General features: G+C 42.0%; 1 protein-coding gene across 12 annotated transcripts in view; it reads left to right on the top strand.

The window, feature by feature from the left end:
* The window catches only part of Rdl (Resistant to dieldrin), a 387,780-nt gene extending 367,978 nt beyond the window's left edge, over positions 1–19,802 (top strand). For 5 of the 12 annotated variants that reach the window (XM_070133021.1, XM_070133019.1, XM_070133024.1 and 2 more), the window contains 3 exons: positions 7,146–7,280; positions 9,781–9,810; positions 11,091–19,802. In XM_070133021.1, coding sequence (XP_069989122.1) covers positions 7,146–7,280; positions 9,781–9,810; positions 11,091–11,255 — 330 coding nt within the window. In that variant the 3' untranslated portion in view covers positions 11,256–19,802. The remainder of the gene's footprint in view (positions 1–7,145; positions 7,281–9,780; positions 9,811–11,090) is intronic. The other 7 variants (XM_070133026.1, XM_070133023.1, XM_070133030.1 and 4 more) reach the window with 4 other exon arrangements.
* The last annotated feature ends 2,698 nt before the right edge of the window (positions 19,803–22,500 follow it).

The raw sequence follows: 22,500 nt of genomic DNA, 5'->3' as shown, positions 1-22,500 counted from the left end.
GCGGGCGTCTCGTTAATACCTTAGTTAGGGATGTGAATTTGAGATTCACTTTAGGCTGCGTTATTTTGAATGAGGGAGAAGGTCAGTGTAGTTTCTTTTTCGTACCAGCGTGAGGTCAAAAAAATTGTCCCAATAGGTGGCTGCCTTTTGACGATACGATGCGATTCTCTTCTTTTCTATTCTATTCTCGTCTCTTCTTCTGGTTCCTTTTCTTCTCTCTGTTTTTTTTTTTTCTCTCTTATTTTCTCGTCTCTTCTTCTTCTGGTTCCTTTCTTCTCTCTTCCCTTTTCTCTTTTTTTCGTTTCTCCTCTTATCTTATTTCTTTCTTCTCTTCACTTCTATTCTTCCTATCTCTTGTCTTCTGGTCTCTTTTATTCTCCTGTCTCTCATTTATTCTTATTTCTATTCTTTTTGTCTTTTTTCTTCTCTTCTCTTCTTTCCTCTTCTCTTTTCTTCTTTCTCTTTGCTTCCCTTCTAGTTTTTTCTCTTCCCTTCCACCTATCTCCCTTTAAATCTCTCTTTCTTTCACACACATTCAACACCCTTAAAACACGAACTACTACACTGACTACTACAGTTACTACCACTACTACAACAGCTACTTCTTCTAATACTCTTACTACTAATAAGCACAGCCAATACCAACCTCCCTAACCCCACCCCCAACAACCTACAATCACTCTTACGTTTTTTTTTTACCCTAATCCCCTACTAACCCAACCCCACCCAACCCCTCCCAACCCCTCCCAACCCCACCTCCTCCCCCCAGCCCTAAAACCACGTACCCTATACACCGGCAGCGTCATCAAAATTGTAGGTGATGGAAGCCAAGCGAGGAAGCATCAACCGGTAAGCCTAAAGAATGGGGGTATAGAGGAATATTAAAGTATCGGAGACGGGGGAGGAGGGAGGGAGGGGAGGTATAAAGCAGATGGATTGAGGACTCGAATTATGAGCGTGTTGGGAAGGAGAGAAGAAAGAGAGAAAGAGAGGGGGGAAGGAGAGAGTGGGAGAGGAGTGAGAGCGAAAGAGAGGGAGAGGGAAAGAGAGAGGAATGAGAGAGAAAGAGAGGAGCGAGGGAGAAAGGGAGAGAGGGAGAGGGAAAGAGAGAGGAGTGAGAGAGAAAGAGATGAGCGAAGGAGAAAAGCAGGGAGAGGGAGAAGGAGAGATAGAGACAGAGACACAGATACGGATGTCGACACAGACAGAGAGAGCAAAGAGACAGACACAGACACAGACAGACAAAAGAACAGAAACAGAAAGGCAAATCCACACGTGTAGCAGACATACAGAGAGAGGCGGAGGAGAGTTGTCGAAGGTCGCATCGCGGGCCAGATGTCTCCACTTCCCCCAACCATGGCAGGAATGCTTCTGAGTTTCAATAATCACTTTCCTGGCGGCGTGCATGGGAGGCCTCTGGTGGGTCAAGTGGGCTGGGGGCTGTGGCTTGGGGCTAGGGCTAGGGGCTAGGGCTGGGGACGGGGGAGGGGGTGGGGGGGGGATAGGCAACTGTTGGGAAGTGGGTCATATGAAGAAATAGAGGACGGAAGTTCAGTTATATTGCTGTTAATAAGATTAAGTAGATATTGATTCAGATAAAGAGAACAAATAACTAAATGTGCTTCTTTTAAGGATATTTAGAGACCAGATCTGGGTTGGGGAGAAATAAGATACATCAGTATATGGGTTTGAGAACGGATGGAAATAAATCACATGGTTAGATATAAGCAGATGATAATGTCAGGAATACAACAGCCAAAGGAGGCGTAGATTTGACAGGGCCGAGCACAGGGAAGCACGAGGGAAGCAATCCAACGCAGGTGCGGGCAGGTAAGACCCCCAAGGTGGTATGTCTCAAAACAAGAGGGAGGGAAGGGAGGGAAAGGAGGGAGGGAGGGATGGAGGGAGGGAGAGCATTCCAGGGCGGAGTCCAGCAAGATGTCAAGCCAGGCACCGGAATGTTGTTGTCTCAGAGGTTCTGAGGATAGGCGGCTGCAGGGGAACGGGGGGGGGGGGGGGGATAGAGGGTAAGGGAGACACCCAAAGGAGGGAAAGGTCACTCTGTCGTGGGTTCATCCATGTGTATGAGCTGTGTGCGCGCGTGTGTGTGTGCTTATGAGCGTGTGTAAGTTTGTGTGTGTGCGTGTGTTTTGTGTGCGTGTGTGTGTATGTGTGTGTGTGTGCGTGTGTGTATATGTGTGCGTGTGTGTGTGTGTGTGTGTGTGTGTGTGTGTGTGTGTGTGTGTGTGTGTGTGTGTGTGTGTGTGTGTGTGTGTGTGTGTGTGTGTGTGTGTGTGCATGTATGTGTGTGTGTGTGTGTGTGTGCGCGCGCGCGCTTATATTTGTGTGTCCGCCTATCCCGACAATACGTGTATGCTTCTACACCTTTGTATCAGCACCCGTGTGTACGTACGTGGGAGACTCCAAGACACCATTCTTGGCCACCTCTCCTCTCTCTCCTTCGCCCTCCCTGCCTCCTTCCTTCCTCCTCGCCCCCGCCCTTCCCTCAGACACCCACGAACGGAGAAATGGAGCATCAAACATTCATCTCTGACCAGACCTTCTTCCCTCTCTGTCTTCGCGGGATTCCCTCTGTCTCGCCGCCCTTCGTCAGGCTCTCTTCGGGCCTCCTTTTGCGAGAGCGGGAGTGGCAGGGAGGGGAGAAGGTAGAGAGGAATAGAGAAGGGAGGGAGGAAGGGAGAGATAAAAAAGAGAGAAGGGAGGGGAAGAGAGGGAAAAGAGAAGTTAGAGAGAGAGGGAGGGAGAGGGAGGGAGAGGAGAGAGAGAGAGAGAGAGAGAGAGAGAGAGAGAGAGAGAGAGAGAGAGAGAGAGAGAGAGAGAGAGAGAGAGAGAGAGAGAGAGAGAGAGAATATGAGAGAGAGAGAGAGAGAGAGAGAGAGGAGGGGAGAGGGAGGGAGGAAGAGGAGGAGGAGAGAGAGAGAGAGAGAAAGAGAAGGAGGGAGGGGATAAGAAAGAGAGAGGGAGGGAGAGAAAGAGAGGAAGTGAGGGAGAAGAGAAGAAAGAGAGAAAAATGGAGGAAGGGAGAGGAAAAAAGAGAGGAGGGAGGAAGGGAGAGAAGAAGAAAGAAAGGGGGAGGGAAGGAGAAAGAGACATAGACAAACAGAAAGAGAGAGAATCAAAGAGTTAGAGAGCGAAGGTAGTAGACAGACAAACGAATAAATAGACAGGAAACAGACAAAAAAAAACGAACTCCCACATATGAAGACTCGATATGAAAATCAAAAAAATAATAATAGTCATAAAAATAGAAATATAAAAACCGGAATATAAACGAAAGGGAAAATTGTCGACGTCGGAAATTTTAATGACGTCGGCAGTGCTTTATCGTTACACACAAATCATGTCGCTGAAACATTGCTAACGCGCAGATTCACGCTGCCGCTGTCGATAACGATGTATTATTATCGAAATTAAATATAGGGTGTAATAGATCAGATTCGGAAACAAGGGAAAATGTTATTCGCCGTTGTTAGTATTACTAACCAATACTATGTTTTGTATATATATATATATATATATATATATATATATATATATATATATATATATATATATATATATATATATATATATATACATATATATTTTTTTTTTCTTTTTCTTTTTTTTGCTTTTTTTCTCCTTTTTCTTTCTTTTTTTTTTCCTTTTTTTCTTGTTTATTCGTGTGTGATTTTATAATCCATGTGAAATATCTATATACGTTATACACCTCTTTTGTTTGCGCGTTTCATGGCGGATTCGGCGGGAATTGGACTGGCCTTCGCCGGCGGTAGACCAGAGTGACACGTTGCGTAGCTGAGCGCGCGTGGGCGGCCGTATTGGGCGGCCGGAGGCAGGAGGCTCCGACTTGGCGTATCGGGCAGGCGCTGAAGAGAGGGCGGGCAGCGCACGGGCGGAGGAGGAGGGGGGGGGGGTGGAGTGGCCGCGGGAGAAGTGCAGCCGGCTTGTTAGTTGGGAGAAATTTCACACAGGTCCAGTAGCGCGATCTGCATAAACCCCTGAGGTGTGGGTGGGCGGGGCCTGGCATCCTCCCGGTGGCTGCCCTGGGAGGTTACCATGACAACGCGGCATGGATCGCCCGGGGAGAGGAGTGTACACTTGTAACATCCTCGACCCAGCCTCTCCAGGAAGCTGAACTCCCTTCTCCTCCCAAGCTCCCTTTTCCTCCCTCAATCCTCTCTCCCAAATCCTTTCCCCTTCCCAATCCCCTTCTCCCTCACTCCCCACTCTTCCGAAATCCCTTAACCCTTCCCAGCTCCCTCCTCCTTCACTCCCCACTCCTAAATCTCTTGTCCTGCCGACCTCCCTTCTCCCTTCCTTCGCCCTCCTCCTCAACTCCTTTCTCCTCCTTCTCTCTGGCCCTTCCCTTCGTCCACCTGCCTGATGCATCGCGGTTTCGGAGCGCTGAAGGTGGTAATAAAGTGGTTTTCGTGAATTATTCTTCAACGTTTAAGTCTCTCTCTCTCTCTGTTGTCTACCTTCAACATTTCTCTATCTATTTATACGTCCATCTATCTATCCGTCCATCTCTTCAGTTTTTTCTTCTTCTTTCTTTCTTTCTTTTTCTAACTTTCCTCCTTCCATCTTTCCTTTCTTCCTTTCTCCCTTTCCTGGCCTTTGTTCACCTTTTACCTGCTTATCTCCATCCCTATCTATCTCCCGCCACTTTTCGGTTCTATTTTTTTCGCACTCACTCCCCGACCCTTCCACGTGTCCGCTATTCAAATAATGGCTTTGTTTAACTTCAAACTACTCTTTCCCGACTCCCCTTTATATTGACATTACGTGTCCTCCTCCCCTGTCCTCCCTCTCCCCTCCCCTCCCCCTCACCCTTTCCCGCCTGCACTGCCGTTTCGCTTCGATTTTGCTTTTCTCTGAATTTCGAACTGACAGCGGTCGAACTTATTTGCTTAATGACAAAGGGCAAATATAAAGAGAGAGGTGGAGGGACGGAGGGAAGAAGAGAGAGAGAGAGAGAGAGAGAGAGAGAGAGAGAGAGAGAGAGAGAGAGACAGACAGACAGACAGACAGACAGACAGGAGACAAAGGCGAAAGGAAGGAGAGAGAAAAGGGCGAGGGAGTAGAAAGAGAAAGGGAGATACAGACACACAAACACACAAAGACAGAAACAGCGACAAACGAACAGAGAACAAAGAGAGAGAAAGCGAGCCGGACAAAGAGAATTGCATTTTTCGTTTTGAAAAAATAATGAAAAAAAAGAAAAAAGAAACACGACCTCGTATACGTTGGTCAATTCGTGACCCCGGTTCCCCTCGCCACTAAGTCAACCCAGCTGCCAAGAGAGATACAAGAGAATTGGATTGGGGATTCATCAAACGTCGTCACAGCGGCGGCCGTACCTCGTCCCCCAGGGTAACGTAGCCCGAGGGACCCAATATTCCAGGGGGCCTTTTAGGACGACATCGCTGTCCCTCCACCATCCGCTTCACAAAAATGAAATCGTCGTAATAAACAATTTTCCGAAGCTACGGCCGCGGAAGCATCTGGAATGCCGCCTCGCAACGATCGTCCCCAACCTCTCTACAAAGGGTCGCTTACCTTTAACTTACCTCGAGTAGTATTACTGGGTCACACGGAGGGAGGGAGAGAGAGAGAACAGTTATGAGTTGCCGCGTCCTTATGGAGGACGCGGAGACCTTCTTATTTGATTTCGGGAGGAATATTGTTAATAGGATGAAGGTGATAAGAGCGAGAGGTTCTTTGGCGATGGTTGTCTCTGTCTAACCCTGAAATGAAAACCCGGTTCAGCAGCAAAAATATCGGCATTTTCAAATAAATTTCCAGGAAATACAGATCACGCTGTCTTACGCAATGTTTTTTTTTTTCATCATCCTTTCTCATCTAATATCTATAACCCATTTTGTGATGAAGGAATATATGAAAATTGCAGAAGCATATTGCTTAAGAGGTGCGTACACCTGTGTTTGGTTAAAGAGAGGGGGTTGTGGGGGGGGAGAGGGAGGGCACATGAAGATGGAGAACTGTTATCAATTTTCGCACGAGGACAAATTCATGCTGTGGGGAAGGACGGTTCTCACACGGCATCAGGGGTGTAGCAGCACGAATCACCAGGTGAGAGAGAAGGTAAAAACACACTGGTAAATGTTGAGAAAGGAGCTACGGACCAGCGGCCACCAGATGGGACCAAAGGGGAGAGGAATTACTGTCAGGAATTTCTACGCATTTAAAGGAAAACACAGGAAGGTTATCTGCTACTCTAACTGAGCAGTCTGTGTGGTCGGTTTTCCTTTATTCTGTTATGAACAAAGAGCTTTTACCTATCTATCTATCTTGAATTGTGAGGTTTAAAGTTACATTTTGTGTTTGCTAATGTAAAGGTGCAAATGGCCTCTTTGTATGGGTAACTATGTAGGCATTTTCATTTTATTCTTTATTGGGAACAACTAGGGATAGTTATCTACAACAACTTCCTTCTTACCTTTTGTATAAACATGGCTCATGTTCCGAATTATACCTGTCCGCATAGAATCTGCAGTGTCACACATTTTCATTCGGTATGCACCATGCAGTGAAAAAAAAAAAATGATTCACATTATAGCACCCGACAATGCACCTTTTTCAAGCACAGAACTCTTTCTATATAATGCGCCGATCACGAAGCACAATGCATTACAGTGAAAGAATATCAGCCGCAGAGTATTCCCTGGCACTATATCGCACGAAGCACCAACTTCTCAGTGAGGCACGGTGACTGAAGAAAAATAAAGTCCTGTGTGATTGGTGGATGTAAAACGCCACACGCACGTACGAATGGGCTTCACAAATTGTTCTCCAGTCCCATTTGGGTTCCACACAATGTATCACTATTGTTTGCACTCAAGAGCTTTTCATTAGGTCTAATAATAACCTTTCTGGTTTATGATCATTATGCATTTATACATGGATAATGTCAAAAGCATGCACCTTTTCTCTGACGTATGATATAACTGACATAGACCGTAGTCGGTGTAGAGTGTAATTAGCGTAGAATCATCTTACAGCACAGGCGCTGTAATCCGCTCTGGGTCATGGATAACCCCATGAGCAAGAGCCAAAGCCAAGTAGCTATTCCTGGCCCGGTCGTAAGTCGCTCATTGTTCCAGGAGGTCCGATATAAGCTTCACGATCCGAAGACCCACTCCAAAGGTGGCACCCTTGAGAACACCATCAACGGGAGGGCAGACGAGGAAGCCCCACCTCCCATTGCTAACTTGTTGCCACACAAGGACATCAACAAGGTACAGTAACCTGCTTATCTCTCCCCTTACAGGGTTTTGCAACACCTCGCTTTTTCTCTCTTTCCCCGTCCCTCTATCCTCCCCAACCTGTATGTTAGGACGAGCTCCTCCTTACCCTTTCCTCTTCGCTGTATTTGGTCAGTGCCCTTGTAGTAGGACTGCAGCCTGTGCCTTTCGCTCTCCCTTATTGTCGTAGGGATGTAGTGTCCTGTACCTTCCTTTCCCTTCCATTTGGCACTCTGGGTATGCTTCGTCGCCTTCTGCTTATTGTACACAATCTAAGAATCTCTCTCTCTCTCTCTCTCTCTCTTTCTTTCTTTCTTTCTTTCTTTCTTTCTCTCTCTCTCTCTCTCTCTCTCTCTCTCTCTCTCTCTCTCTCTCTCTCTGTCCTTCTCTCTTTCTCGTTCTCCCTCTCTCCCTCCCTCTCTACCTATTGATCTATGTATCTAAATTCTACCTTTATTTCTACCTCTGAAGCTATCTATCTGTATATCTCATGTGTTTATACACACGTGTATTTAGCTCTATCTTTACCTGTCCGTTCAAATCTTCTCTGTCCATTCTTCTGCCTTTCTATCTATGCCTCAACAAGAAGCGTGCCCAAGTGTGCTGTGCCCAACCAGTGTCCTGTTACTGGACCCATGCCCTACCTCGATAACCTCCTAGTATCATTTACTTCCTTATTTCCCGTCGTCCTGTTCCCTTCGACATCCCGCCTGTAACTTCGGATTGTAAATCCTTCGAAAATCTAAAACTAAATCCTGTCCATTCCTATCCTGATACTTATCCTTCCCTCTATACCAGTCCTTCCTTTCCTTACTAAGGACTGTCTTCAGGAAAGCGTACAAACTTGCCTGTTTACTTACCAGCTACTACGGACCCCCCACCCCCACCCCCCAACAATACCCCTCCCTCCCACCCTTCCTGCCGCCATCAAACGTTTCTGACACAACTCCTTCAGGCGTGAGTCAACGTAAGAAGAAATTGACGTTTATTTACCACCTGTTCTCCTCTCTTTGCCCCGCTACCCCCTGCTGCCCTTATGCCGCGCCTTCTCGACTTTGAAGACCCGTGAAATTTGATTATTTTTGTCCTCCAATAATTCTCATTTTAGCGACAACTCGACCTGAGATAACCCGGTCCCCTCCCTCTCCTCCTACCCTTTCAAACAGGATGCACGATTCGAGGTAAATTTGACCCCATAACCCATCTACTCCATGAAGTCTCCATTCCCCATATTTAGGATAAATGTCTCCAAAAATCCTGGATAAAGTCCCCTCGATTTGACTGTCTTCGCCCCCCCCCCTCCTCCTCCTCCCCAACCCCTGAGGATGACCTGATCTGCCTTCGTCTTGGCTGCCTCACGACCCTAGAGATACTCCTGTACAGTAAGATGATGGCGAGAATGTATCAGCTTTCGACTCCTCCAAATTCTTAAAAATCTTTCTCTCCTGTAACCGAGTTCCGACTCCTCTTTTGATATTATATACTAAAGCCTTTCTTAAGCTTCATCAAGTCAGTAATTTTGTATGTTTCTGTAAACAACTAAGAGCAACTTTAACAAATTAATATAAGTTTTCAAAGTTGTGACAGATAAAATTAGATAAGATCCACTACTTACACTTACCTGAGCTCTACGCTTAATAGGCAAAGAGCCAGTGGCAAAAATCGTCCATATACACACACCGTTTTACTACTACTTAAGAAAGAGTTTAAGAAGCGCCACAGAGCCGTCTTGTCTCACTCGGTCAAGATATTTATTAAAATGTATAGGCAAGATGCTGAATTTACTACCTCAGTCTACAAGAACCAGATGCCTCTCCTTACCAGCAGTTCTATACTGTTGTCGAAATTTTGCATTTTTAAAGAAAAGTATCTGCTTCTGAAGCATCATGGTATCATGTGCATAATGTAAATACAATTGACTTTTTTTACGTTTCTTATTTTTTGCATGTGCAACTACCTGTCTCGTGCCGGCATCCTGTACTCAGCATCTTGATCTTAAGGCATAAGATGATAATCAGCCATTCGTTACATTCTACCTGCTAATTCAACAGAGAATGTGCATCATGTCATTTCGCAGCTACTTGAGTCTGCTAGCCCAAGATCTCTCATTACAGGATTGTCTTGCCTCTGCTAGCATAGGTAGCATTCATAAGTCCTTAATTCAAAGTACAAAGAAATCACTTACCCACAGTCCATGCTAGTCATAATCTTGTCTACTTTGACCGAGATGGAATGCATTTAGGTAGTCAGCACTAGTGGCTACAAGAACCTGTAATGCGCTTCTAGGAATTAATGACTTGCCGAGTTTTAGCCCAGTTCTAGCTGCCAAGTTCTTTTTTAGAGTATATTTGAGTCATCACCATGACCTTGGTGTAGCCAGAAACTTTTACTTATTACCCTGGTTTAAACCCACGGAAAAGACACACTCGTTTTTTTAATATATTTTAGAAACAAGAATGACAGAAAATCATTTTTTCCTTTTGTTGTTTTACAGATCACAACTAATTTCGCGCTGAGACAACATGTATGTTGGATATCTCTTTGGTCTGCTGTAGCCCTAAGTGTAGCTTGTAAGAAGCCCAGGCTTTCAGCCCGCGAAAGACCTGGCGACGGTCGCCCTCGCGCCCAGCGTTCTCGAAGAACCAAGATGGCCGTAGAAAGGGGCCTGAGGTGGGATAATCTTGAGCCTCCTCCTTGTATAACCGAGGGAGAATAATAGAAAGAGGTGTATTAAAATTGATGCAATCATGTGGTGGTTCTTCGAGAGCGATGGGTCCTAGGTGACTAGTGTGCATGCTGGCAACCTGAGGGAGGTGTACCTCAGCCTCACTGCGCAGAGTGAAAGAGAAAACCTGTAGAATGAAAAGAAGACGATGTGCGTGCATATGCGCGCGGGCGTGCGTGTGTAAGGGTGGGTGAGTAAGTGTGCGTGCGTACGTGAGTGCGTACGTACTTGCGTGCGTACGTGCGTGTGGTGTGGGTGTATGTAGGTATGCGTATGCGTGTGTCAACTGCAATCATATATTAATTCTATGTACATCATCTATGTACTTCATAGATGTTAAAAAGTCTCTTTGTCGTAGTGTGAATCCATTCTCTGTATGGTGAGCCTGTACACGTGCATGCATGATCGCAACCGAGTCAGAAAGAATGGTAAGGGAGAATGCAAGTAGTTAAAAAAAAAGAAGCGAGAAGAAAGGTAAGGAAGAGAGAAAGGGTAAGAGAGAGGTGTACACTCGTCGTTTCTGGCACATGTTCGTTATTATTCAAGTACGAAAAATTCTGTTCAAGCTGTTAAGAAGTTATACATTCACTCGTGTTTTAAATGAACAGAGATCCAGAATAGCATTTTTACCAGTTTAGGATAAATTCAAGGGTAAGTAAATTATCAGTAATATTAATGGAAAATCGTGTTTTATCCTAATGCTTATAACATCAATGCGATAGTTAGACTGATAATCAATATTACCTCAAATAAATATACTAATAGCCATAGAAATGTTTTAGCTTTGCAATTCTGACACCAAAAGCATTTGTAGCATTTATACTAAAATAGTCATCACACAGATAATCCACTAAACACAAAGAGCACTTGATCGGCATGTGATAGTCGGCATTATCAAAACCAAAGTAAACTATCTTCACCAAGAAAAGAGTAAATCTATCTCAGACCGATATGCCTGACAATGCATTGTGTTTCAGTGTCCAGTATGTACGTAAGATGCTCTTATAGACACTTACATGTAATGACGAAGATCTCTGACCTGACCCCTAGCAACTGACCCTTGACCCGTCTCTTTCCAGGGACTCAACAAGTTGTACGGTTGCTCACCATCTGACATCGATAAATACTCCAGGATCGTCTTTCCGGTCTGTTTTGTCTGTTTTAATCTGATGTACTGGATAATTTACCTTCACATCTCCGACGATTCCGACGAAGATCTCATTCTTCACAACGCTGAGGGTTAAAAACCGAGAACTTAGAAATACCATCGTACAAAGATTGACTTTTCATTCTTCTTTGTTTCGGTCTATGTGTTTGATTCTGAGTTGGCCAGCGTTGAAGTTCGATTCTCTTTGGTCATTTCGTTGTTGTATTAAATGTTTATAATATGAGGATTCTTCATCTTATTTTTCTTGGGGATAATGATGTTGAGTTGATTATACATGGTTAAGGATTTGGTTCAGATCTACTCACAATTTTTATGTCTGCGAGACCGTCTCAGGTTAATGAAATTCTCACGTAACTGTATAATATTAATGCAATGATAATCATACCTTAGCAGTCCTGCACATTATCACTTTATCATTATAGCTAAAAAGGAGAGATATAATGTGGTTGAGAGATGATAAGAAGCAAAGGGAAAGCAAAAAGAGAAAAATAAAAATAAGAGGACTCGAAATCCTAAAATAGACTAAAAAGATATGCAAAGTCCCCTCCCCACCCGACCTTCCCCACCAGACATCCTCTTAACAATTCTAGACCCTTCACCCTTTCCATAGCTCCCTGAAGCCCCTGAGAACAACACCCTAAACAACCTTGCCTGACCCTATAACTCCTCCTCCCCCCTTCTACCCCCACCCCCACCCCACCCCGCACAAAAAAACAACAAAAAACAAAAAACAAAAAAGCATTCCGCCTCTCAACCTAGTACCTTGAGTTCACTTGGAGAGAGTAACATCTCCCGTTGCCACGCTTACTTCTGCTTCCTTCCACATCTGAGAAATCAAGGTCCAAGGTTCAGATCAAGGTGGAGTGATCTTCAAGGGTTTTTTATACAAGACCAACACTCGGAGGGCATCTTCAGAGACAGACAAGAGACCAAGAAGGTTGAGTAATCCGCGAGATCGAAGGTGGAGGGAGAGAGAGAGATAGGTAGTCGAACTCCAGGCGACCTCGAGAGCGGTCAGAAAACAATCAGGGTGACGTGGAGAGAATCGGATGGAATAATAAGATAAAGAAATAATAATCAGCCCACTCGAAGTAAACCTTGTACTTTGTTATGAGTTATACATATATATATAATCAAGTTGTAGCGACCTTTTTCAGGGTTTAGATGAATTATATAAAAAAAAATAAAATAAACACAGGGGTTTATCATCTCATCACTTACAGACCTTCGGAAAAGATATCTCGCTTCAAACTCGGCGACTCGGAGGTCTTAGGAAACCCTATGCTAAGAAAAATATATCTCTCTGCGGGAATCCCACAATGCAAAAATACATATATACATATATATATATATACATTGCAGGGACCGAGCATTGCCGATAAGGTCCTTTTTTATCATCATGAACCCGGGATATAGCAGATCAGACAATTCCTACTAGTTTATATGGATGATCAACATAGTTTATATAAATTCTCTGGTTATCATAACATACTTCTGATTTACAAGAACTAGGCTAAATGCTTTCCTCTACACATCATTAAAGCTTTTCTGTACAAACGCTAATGCTCACCTCATGGAGATTAAGACTGCGTCCTTCATCCCATTGGCCTCGGGGGCCGTGCGGCGCTATGACGTCACAGCGGCAGGACGATGTCAAAGCAATGATGTGACTTCACGGTATTGTTGTGACGTTACGGTGGTAGGATGACGTCAGGGCAATGATGTAACGTCAGAGTATTGCTTGTGACGTCATGGCATGATGACTTACGTACGTAAAGAATGGTTGTAGTCCCAGAGCCCGTCACAGCACCCCTGTGACGCGACAGTGGTAGGGTTGATGCCACAGTCGTGAAGTGACGCGGCTCTCCGTATCAGTTGTGACGCGGCCGCACGACACGGCCCGAGACCAGACCGGAAGAAGAGCGCAGCCTTGATGTTTTACGCCACACACGTGTGAAATGTCTTTCATGAGTATTCCTCACGCATGGTGACGTGTGCGACGCGGCCTCGGCCTGTGGGTCGGAGCCGCTGTGTGTCTGAGTATGTGTAGCCATTCATATGTATTCCCACGGTGGTTTTCTGTTGTAGGCCCAAAGAGAGTTCTTTGTAAATTCTCTTTGATGTGATAAGTAGATTTCTGAGTTTCAGTGAAAAAAGATGTCAGGATATTAAATGTATGAAGTTATTAATATCAGTAATGAATATATTCATTCATTACAAGAGAGCTGCTAATACTGAGAATATGTATAATATATATAAATATAAATATATGACTTTTGTACGATTTCATGAAGTCATTGCTAACAGTACCGACGTCTAGGAGAAGAAGTAGGGGTGACGACCTCTGCCGTATGAAGTGCTTCTTGTGATATAATAACTAAGGCCGGAATGGACCTCTAGTGTTGTGTGGCCCCCCCGGCGCGGCACACCATGTGGACTGCATCACCGCAGCTTGGCTTACCCCGTGCAAGCATATCCATGGCCAAGGTGGACTGAAGCCCTCGACTGGTAAACCGAGGCCCGTCTTGTGATATAAGTTTACTCTGCCTGAGGACACTGAGTGTACAGAGTTGTCAAGTGTCGTGGGAGAACCTGTGCCTCACGGCGGCGACGCCCAGCTGGAGCCAAACATCATGTGGGCCTCCCTCGGCGCATGCGCACACGCCAAGTTTACGCTGAAAAGCATGTCGCCCTAGGTTATAACCACGTTGTGTATAATCACCCTTTCTGGTGCTCTTGGTATTGCTAATGAATCCCTCACACCTGGAGTACTGTTCGTTCCGCCTTACTTGAATTTTGTACAATCTGTGAGACAGTAGCAGAGACCGGCCGCAACAAGCCTCGACACCAGCGTCACGTGGGTGATCATCCACAACGTAAACAGTTTGTGTGTAAGAAGCCTCATGCCTATATGTTCATCGCTTTGTACCGCTTGAAGATATATAGCATATGCTAATGGTAATAACTAGAGTACTTTGCGTTACTGGTCAATAAGTAACTCAATAACTTGGCGCGGAAAGTTCGGGATATACGCGGTCACTTTTTCTCTACATGTAACTTCGCTGCCTGACGCTGACTCGACGCAAACTAGGCCATCAGGATATACTTCTGTCGCTGCTTATGCTGGCAGGTATGCTTTTCCGTTTTACATTTTGTGATCAAAAACATTAAAATGTAAACCTATCTTGTTTAGACATTTTTGTAAGGATTCCCATGGATTAAACATAGATATAAAAGTGTGTATATGTACATATGAAAAATTTTACAGTTGTTACATAAATACAGTTGCTCACCCAAAGATAGGTCAATAGAATCCAATTGGTGTGATCAAGGCTGAAGCAGATTTTCAGCAGATTCAGGAATTTTCCAAGAATTTATTTTTATCAAATAAGCCTAATTTGTACTAGATATCAGTGTCAGCGCTCCTGAAATGTACATAGCTTATAGAGTAACAGATAAGGGTAGAATTTATTTACTGCATGGTTCTATTATGTTTTCGTGTTCATGTCTAGCAATATCTTGTTAGACTATAAATGTTCATTAATACAAAAAATGTTTGAGTATGGAAGCTGAAATAACCTTTATTCCATGAAGTCTGTGAGGGACTTTAAACTCATAGCATTTTGTGCATTACGTTTCGTTGACTTCTTTGTGGTCGAAAGTTCTTGATTTTCTTCACCTCTGTCAACCATCTGTGGCCCCTTCGATCACAGCCTCACTTACTGTCTCATCTGTCCCCTTCTCCCTCTTCCTTGCGACTATATGTTCGTTTTGCCGCTAGCATGATTTCTCCTTTCGTTTCTCGTTTATCCTCCCATTCCTCGTCCTCATTCTGGGCTTCATTCACTTCCTTATTCGTTGTGTCATCTGCTATCTTATTTTTGTTTATCTTACTTTCTCCGAATTTGCCATTGCGATAGTCCCATTCAACCTTCCAAATTTTTCCCTCGTTTCATTTTCACTCATGGATGTTTTTTCTTTCTTTCTTTTTTTAGTTCCTATTTTCGGCTATTTATCTGCCTTGTTCCTTTCCTACCTCCTCCTCCTCCTCCTCCTCCTCCACTTCCTCCATTCACTCATCCTCCCTCCCTCGCCGTCTCCTTCTTGCGCTTGGGTGTTCCGTTTCCTTAAAGTGGTATGAAGTAGGAAATTAAGTTCTAGTCAAATCATCAACGTTAACCACTCATCTCTCGCCATGAATGCCCGTGCACTTTACCGGTTTCATGAATAGGGTTTTGAATAATCGATATTTATTATTAAACAGACCTGCAATCATGATCTGAGTGTTTACATAGATTTTATGGACGTTATGAATAGAAAGGTGAACTATTTAGATAAATCGCGATTGTTTTAAACACAGGACCTTCCTATGTTTCTCTGTTGGTAGATGTTGGATGCCGTAGTCTGTGGAAATGCGGAGCAAAAATCCCTACATTCTTGTATAATTTAATACGAGATAAATATATATATATAGGCTTAAACGTTTTTAGGCAAGTGGTCGGGATTTATATACATATATATATATAAATATCAGGACATGGGACATGCTATTTTTATTTAAATCGTATGACGGGATCACCGCACGCAATTTCACTGGTATCAATAATTCAACTCATGTTTCCGAATAGTAGATTTATTACTCGCGGTAAAATTAGAATGTGTTAAAATGGCGATAATTTCCCCCATCGTGAGGAAGTAGCAGTCTATGTTTCCGGGAAGATCCGGCTGGAAGTCCGCCTGATCTTCTCAGCGTTTATATAATGTAGCTTATTTGGACGTGTTTCATATTGTTTCGATATATTCTCGGTTTTACGGGACGGTGTTAACGGTCTTGTGTTTTGAGCCTCCCTCTGAATGACCGAAGATATATAAATGTATGGATATATAAACTTATACATATATACATACATGCATGTATATGTATATGTATATATATGTATGTGTACGTATATATATACATATATATATATATATATATATATATATATATATATATATATATATATATATATATATATATATATATATATATATATATATATGTGTGTGTGTATGTATATATATTCATAGATATATATGTACAGTATGTCACGTAAGTACGGGTTCCATCTACCCTACATACCCTAACCTGTACTACCACACATGCAGACATTGTAGCCGTGTTCCCCATCGCTCAAAAGACTGATCATCACCAGCACCAGATGTACCTTGTGTTCTTTCCTCGGTGTCATGTACTTCCGCCTCCTCCTCTCGTCATGCGCTAAATGCCCCCCACCCCTCCGCCCCCCCGCCCCCTCTCCTCCCACCATATGCTACGCGTTCGTCTCCTTCTCCTTCTTCCTTTTCTTTCTCGCTCTTCGTCCTACGTCGTCTCTCTGCGTCGACCCACCCTGTTACGCCTCTCTTGATTTCCCTCGCTGGTCTTCAGGCTTCTTCAGCGACTTATTTCCGGACAAGTACCGCGATACTCGAGCGTCTTCTTGAAGGAGACTGGAGGATATCGTCACGGGGATCCTTGGCTTCTGTTTCTCTTGTCCTTCACCTTCATGGCACTCTCGCTCTGTCGGAGCTTTGTCCTTATAGGAGCAGTTTCACACGCCAGTATCCCTAGTCGAGTCGTCTTCACTGTTGTTGTCATCGCTACTTCCTTTGGTCACTCACTAGTCCATTTTGTTGTGATTGTTTGGGTTTCAATAGGAACACTTTGATTGTGTGTTATTATTAATTATGTTATCAACATTTGTACAGTTTATCTGGTTATTATCAACGGCATTTTTATTTATCAATGGTATTATTACTGCAAACTGTGTATTTTTAATAATTTCTAACATTACCATTATTGCTACTACTACATATATTACTGTATTATTAGGTTCATTATTAATGTTAATAATAATGGATTGTTTCATCGCCATTGTCATTCTCATCATCATCAATATTATTACTGTCGTCATCTCGAGGTATTACTTACACGTCATAGCTGCCTTCTAAACACCAGTGTATTTTGTGTTCGTTCTTAGACGTATCACCTGTTTCCCGACTCTCCCTTCTCGTTTCTGATCACTCACGTCACCCCACGAGTTATCCACCGGCATTTACTCCTCATAAGACTCATTACTGTGAGCCCAGTCCTCATAAGGGTCATTACTGCCAACCCAAACCCCAGGCTAAATTGGGGAAAACACATACACATTGCAGATCACGAAATTTTGGTACTCCCCCATCCCCCATTCACTCCCGCTTCCGCACTGTTGCTAAATCATTAACAAGGAGGACTCTCAGCATGACATGCAACCATGCATTCATGCAATCAATCATGCAAATTCTTAATACCCTCCCCCTCGAGATCCGATCCGCAACACAGTATCAGTTTCGCAGCATGTTTATTTCGCTCATCACATCCCATGCATTCACTGATGCCTTTCACCCTCCGTCAGTATACACAAGTTTCCGCTCTTTCTTTTCCTACATTTACGCCGTTTTCTGTAGCCAGTCGTGGGGTGACAGTTTTAGTGCAGGTAAATGCGAATCTCCCAGGTGACGCATGCCGAAGGCTCCACAAGAGGGAAAGAAAAAAATGCCTGTACATGCATGTAACGTTTTTTGTTTTTACACATTGCTCAAGCTAGTAAGAAGGCATATGATGTACACATTATGAAAAGCTAGTAACCTTATGGCAGACGATGCTATCAAGATAGAGTTTCTGTTTTACTCATTATTTGTGAATGTTCTTAAGTCACGCCAATTTGGATCTTCGGTTTATCTTTCTCACAGTTAACCGAATATTTATAGTTAGATTATTTTGCTTAAATAGATAGCAGAGCTCTTTATAGATGTTTATTGTGTTAATTATTGGAAAGTCTAATATGTGGAAAATAAGGACTATGTAGATAAGATATTTAATACTGTTTACGAAAAAAATGTGTAAGAAAAGTAAGCATAATCTATTTAAAAAATCAACACACCATTTGTACATAAGTATAAATATCCATCATGCTCAGATGTAGTTTAAGAACATTTTCGCTCTTAGTTACAGTGTGTTCTTCATCATGTTATTTTGGGGTAGGAAAATAAACCACTGAACTACGTGGCTGGTGGGGTCTTGTTAGCTACTGGTCAGTTATCTAGAGCTTTGTCCCAGTTTATCTGTTAGATATGTGTCCAGTTAAATGGGTTCTATAATTAGACATGTTCTAATCTATGAAATGTAATATGAATATATATATACATAGATACATATATAAATAAAAGACAAATCCCCCGATGGTCCTTTTGAGGTATATCTAATAACAGGGCGTTAAAAGTGTTATTAGTCCCATTTACAACCGTTTCTAATAGTATCCCCTGAAATATCTCTGTGAATCCCATTTTTTATGATCCCTGCTACGAGACTAGCATCCTCATCATTTAGATCCCATAGCTGTGTAATTCGGTGGTTTTGTGCGGGGTTCATTCTCACTTTAATTTGAGGTTCCTTAACCAAAAAATATATAAAAGGCCCCTTTGGTCCCAAGAGATTGTAAAAGGCTGTATTCGCCGGGTTGACATACACGTATCTGATGTTTACCTGCACAAGTTTCTAAGGCCATGTTTATTTTCACCAATCATCCGTGTGCGTTCCAATGTTTCTGTTCCCGCCCTGGATTTCCACGCGAAGTAGGGGCTAGTCGTCGGCGAGTCGGAGACGGGACCTCTCTGCAGTTTTGTAACAACGAAAGTGATGATAAAGGACTTATTGAGTTCTTTCTTTAGATGTTCCTTACCGTCGTTTATTTCTCTAGGATATTTTTTATCGAGAGTTTGTTTTTACTATAACGAAGATGAGAATAACTATATCCTCTTTCATTTGCATACTAGATATGGGATTATATACATACATATTTACTGATAGCATACAGAGTCAAATCAGCACCGTCGTCCTCTAGGGCGAAGGGGATGACGGCCGATTTAAGTACAAAATGAAAGAGGATTCGTAGATAACTAACCCTAGAGACTACCCCAAGTAAGGATCTGACAGAACAGCAAAATTTATATATTGTCTTTGCTACCAAACACTATAAACATGGTGCTCTCCTGTCATTTAGGTCGAGAATACCCTCTCCCCCAGATTCAATACGAATAAACCCCCTCCCCCGCCCCCTTACCTTTCTAAGCAATCAGAAATTTTGTACAGTATGTGGTGTAGCACTATCTTCCTCAGCACTCACCTGTTTTGTTCCAGGTTTAGCAGACATTCATCAAACCAGTGGTCAAGTATGTTTTAATATTCATAGCAACAGTGCTTACTTAGGGAGTGTTCGGGTCACGGATTCTTGATCAAATGGAAACATCATTGATTGGTTGTTGTTGTTGTTAAAGCACGCTCGCTGATTGGTCGAGCGTCTTACGTGAAAACGCCCCCTGATTGGTTGGGCGTCTTGGCAGAAAACGACCAGCCAATCAAAGGGCGTTATGACTCACAGATCAAAGATGAACATTCTATTTATTCAGGAATTTATTTACTGGACACGCTCATATTATGGATAAATTTGATTAGGAAGTAGAAATTTCGATACTGCTGGTAGCGCATATCACATCTGCATCGTCTGTACTCTCTGTAATAAATTAATAAACAAAACTGTAACCTGACTCTTTATTTCTCACCATAAATGAAATATTTCCATTGTAAATCATCTTGACAATTGTACAATGAAGTCCCTAAGAATAAAAGTACGTAGCCCTGATAAGAGTGATGATAGAAAAAATAATGATAATAACACATGAAAATGCAACACCTGAGCAACAAGAACAATAAGTATCGAAAAAAATTTATCCAAAGATTTTCATCTGAGTATATGGTTACATGGAACAAAACCTAAAACGAGAAAATAGTTCATACAGATGGCATTTGCTATCAATCGATTAGCTAATTTAATATCCATTCTATAACCACTGCTCAAACTGGCATATTTGCATTAGGATGTATATATCTAAATTATGAGTTGATCTTGAAAATGGCTATGAATAGTGATGAAAGTTGTACATTTTCAGTAATAATGATATTTATGCTCTCTCTCTCTCTCTCTCTCTCTCTCTCTCTCTCTCTCTCTCTCTCTCTCTCTCTCTCTCTTTCTCTTTCTATTTCTCTTTCTCTTTCTCTCTCTCTCTCTCTCTCTCTCTCTCTTCTCTCTTCTCTCTCTCTCTCTCTCTCTCTCTCTCTCTCTCTCTCTCTCTCTCTCTCTCTCTCTCTCTCTCTCTCTCTCTCTCTCTCTCTCTCTCTCTCTCTCTCTCTCTCTCTCTCTCTCTCTCTCTTCTCTCTCTCTCCTTCTCTCTCTCTCTCTCTCTCTCTCTCTCTCTCTCTCTTCTCTCTTCTCTCTTCTCTCTTCTCTCTTCTCTCTTCTCTCTTACAAACATTATGAAATACCAAATGAAGGACATAGAAGCGACAAAGAAAAAAAATTATATACAGAGTGAAAAGAAGAAAACACAAACAGGAAAACAGGACATGCACAAAGGTACTTATACTTAAACACATGCACACAAATCGCTTTCATATATGACTCATACTTTTATAGAACTGTGTCTCTTTTGAAACTCAATTATATGTCACACAAACTGAATAACTGATATCAAGAGAAATACTTCAGACTTTAAAAGAGAATTCGACATTTGAAAACATAAGAACCAATTCGGATCTTCCTAACTCAAAAATGTATATACTGATAAAAAGAAATGAAAAAATATATATATAACGTGAATTCTAAAGATTCAGGTTTGTTGTTTTCAGACACAGGTCGGAATACATAACTTTATGATACATATCCTATACATTTATCTACCTATTTAAATATTGGTCTTTGAAAAAGGACAAAAGACAAGAAAAGAATATGAATGATAATGACAATGATACATCAACAATAATAACAATATACAATAACTGTACAATTTATATCAGTGCTAATCAAAGTTATAAGAAAAGCAGCGATAACGAGAATGGTGATTAGCCTAATAACGAAAAGAAGAAAAAGAAACAAACTAATGATGATGGTGATTAGCTTGGAATGCTAGGTCTGATAAATGCTACTTAATAATGAAGTGTAATAAATGAAGGAGACCAGTAGCTAGCCAGCAGTGATTAGTACATTGTGTGTGAGTCTACGTGTATGTTTATACACAGCATACATACATACGCCGATACATAATTACGTAATTACATACATACGCACATACACTGGTACATATATATTTATATATACATTATATATATATATATATATATATATATATATATATATATATATATATATATATATACATATATATATATATGTATGTATATATATATAATGTATATATACATCAAAAATATTTCTCAATTTCAGATTTAGATGTTTACGTTTTGCAGAAATATTGTAACTACAATTCTTCGCAGGTAAGAAATGCTTTGGGATTTTGGAAAAGAATCTGTCCAAAGAATAAAATTTGTAAAGCGAAACTAGTTAACTTCACTTCAAGTTCACATGTTGCCGGATTTATGTTTTTTTACACCTTTTGTTTCCTGTTGTGGCTGATAGGATTATAAAAAAAAAATCCAGGTAAAAAAAATCATTGCAATAAATAAGGACTTTATTAATAGTTATCCCAATTTACAACACAAATTTTGTTTTTTCCACTTTTTTTTTTCTTTTTTTTTTTGGGGGGGGGGGGGTATAATACCAGCCATAAACGAGGATTACTTGTTCTTACTTAAATATATCATACGAATAGCATTTTCCTTGCATAGTGTGCTCACGTGTGTATCTGTGTATTCATATGTGTGTTTGTGTGTGGGTTCGTTTGTTTGTTTATTTGTTTATTTGATTGTGCGTTGCGTGTAAAACGATTTATAGTTTGTGTCTTGTACGCAGGATATGGTCACTTGATTTTGACCATCGGATTGCTGAGTCATTTGATCTTACACAGTATATATAAAACATTTTCTCAGATTCAATATCGTCTTAAAAGCGTTAGGAAATACTTCATTTATTTGAGTGTTGTTCCCTGAAGCCCATCTAGACATATGGTTGAGTGAATCTTGAAATTAGATGCTGCCTTGCTCTGGATTGCATGCAAGGACTAGTCGTCCTCCACATAGCTGTAGATTTTCCGTGGGGAATGTTATTCTCATTAATCAGGATAATAACAGGCCGTAAACAGTCCTTAGGGTCGGGTTTACCGGAGCAACGGTTAATGAAATAGGGGAACCATATATTACCCAACCCTCTTGATATACCATGGAAACAAATTCTTTTCTTAATTAGGCTACTGTGATCGATGAGATCAAATGTACGTCCTCGGTAACA

The sequence above is a fragment of the Penaeus vannamei genome, chromosome 18 (assembly GCF_042767895.1).
Source record: "Penaeus vannamei isolate JL-2024 chromosome 18, ASM4276789v1, whole genome shotgun sequence".
Taxonomy (NCBI): domain Eukaryota; kingdom Metazoa; phylum Arthropoda; class Malacostraca; order Decapoda; family Penaeidae; genus Penaeus; species Penaeus vannamei.
Note: the sequence above shows the minus strand (reverse complement) of the source record. Positions and strands in the feature narration are given on the sequence as shown.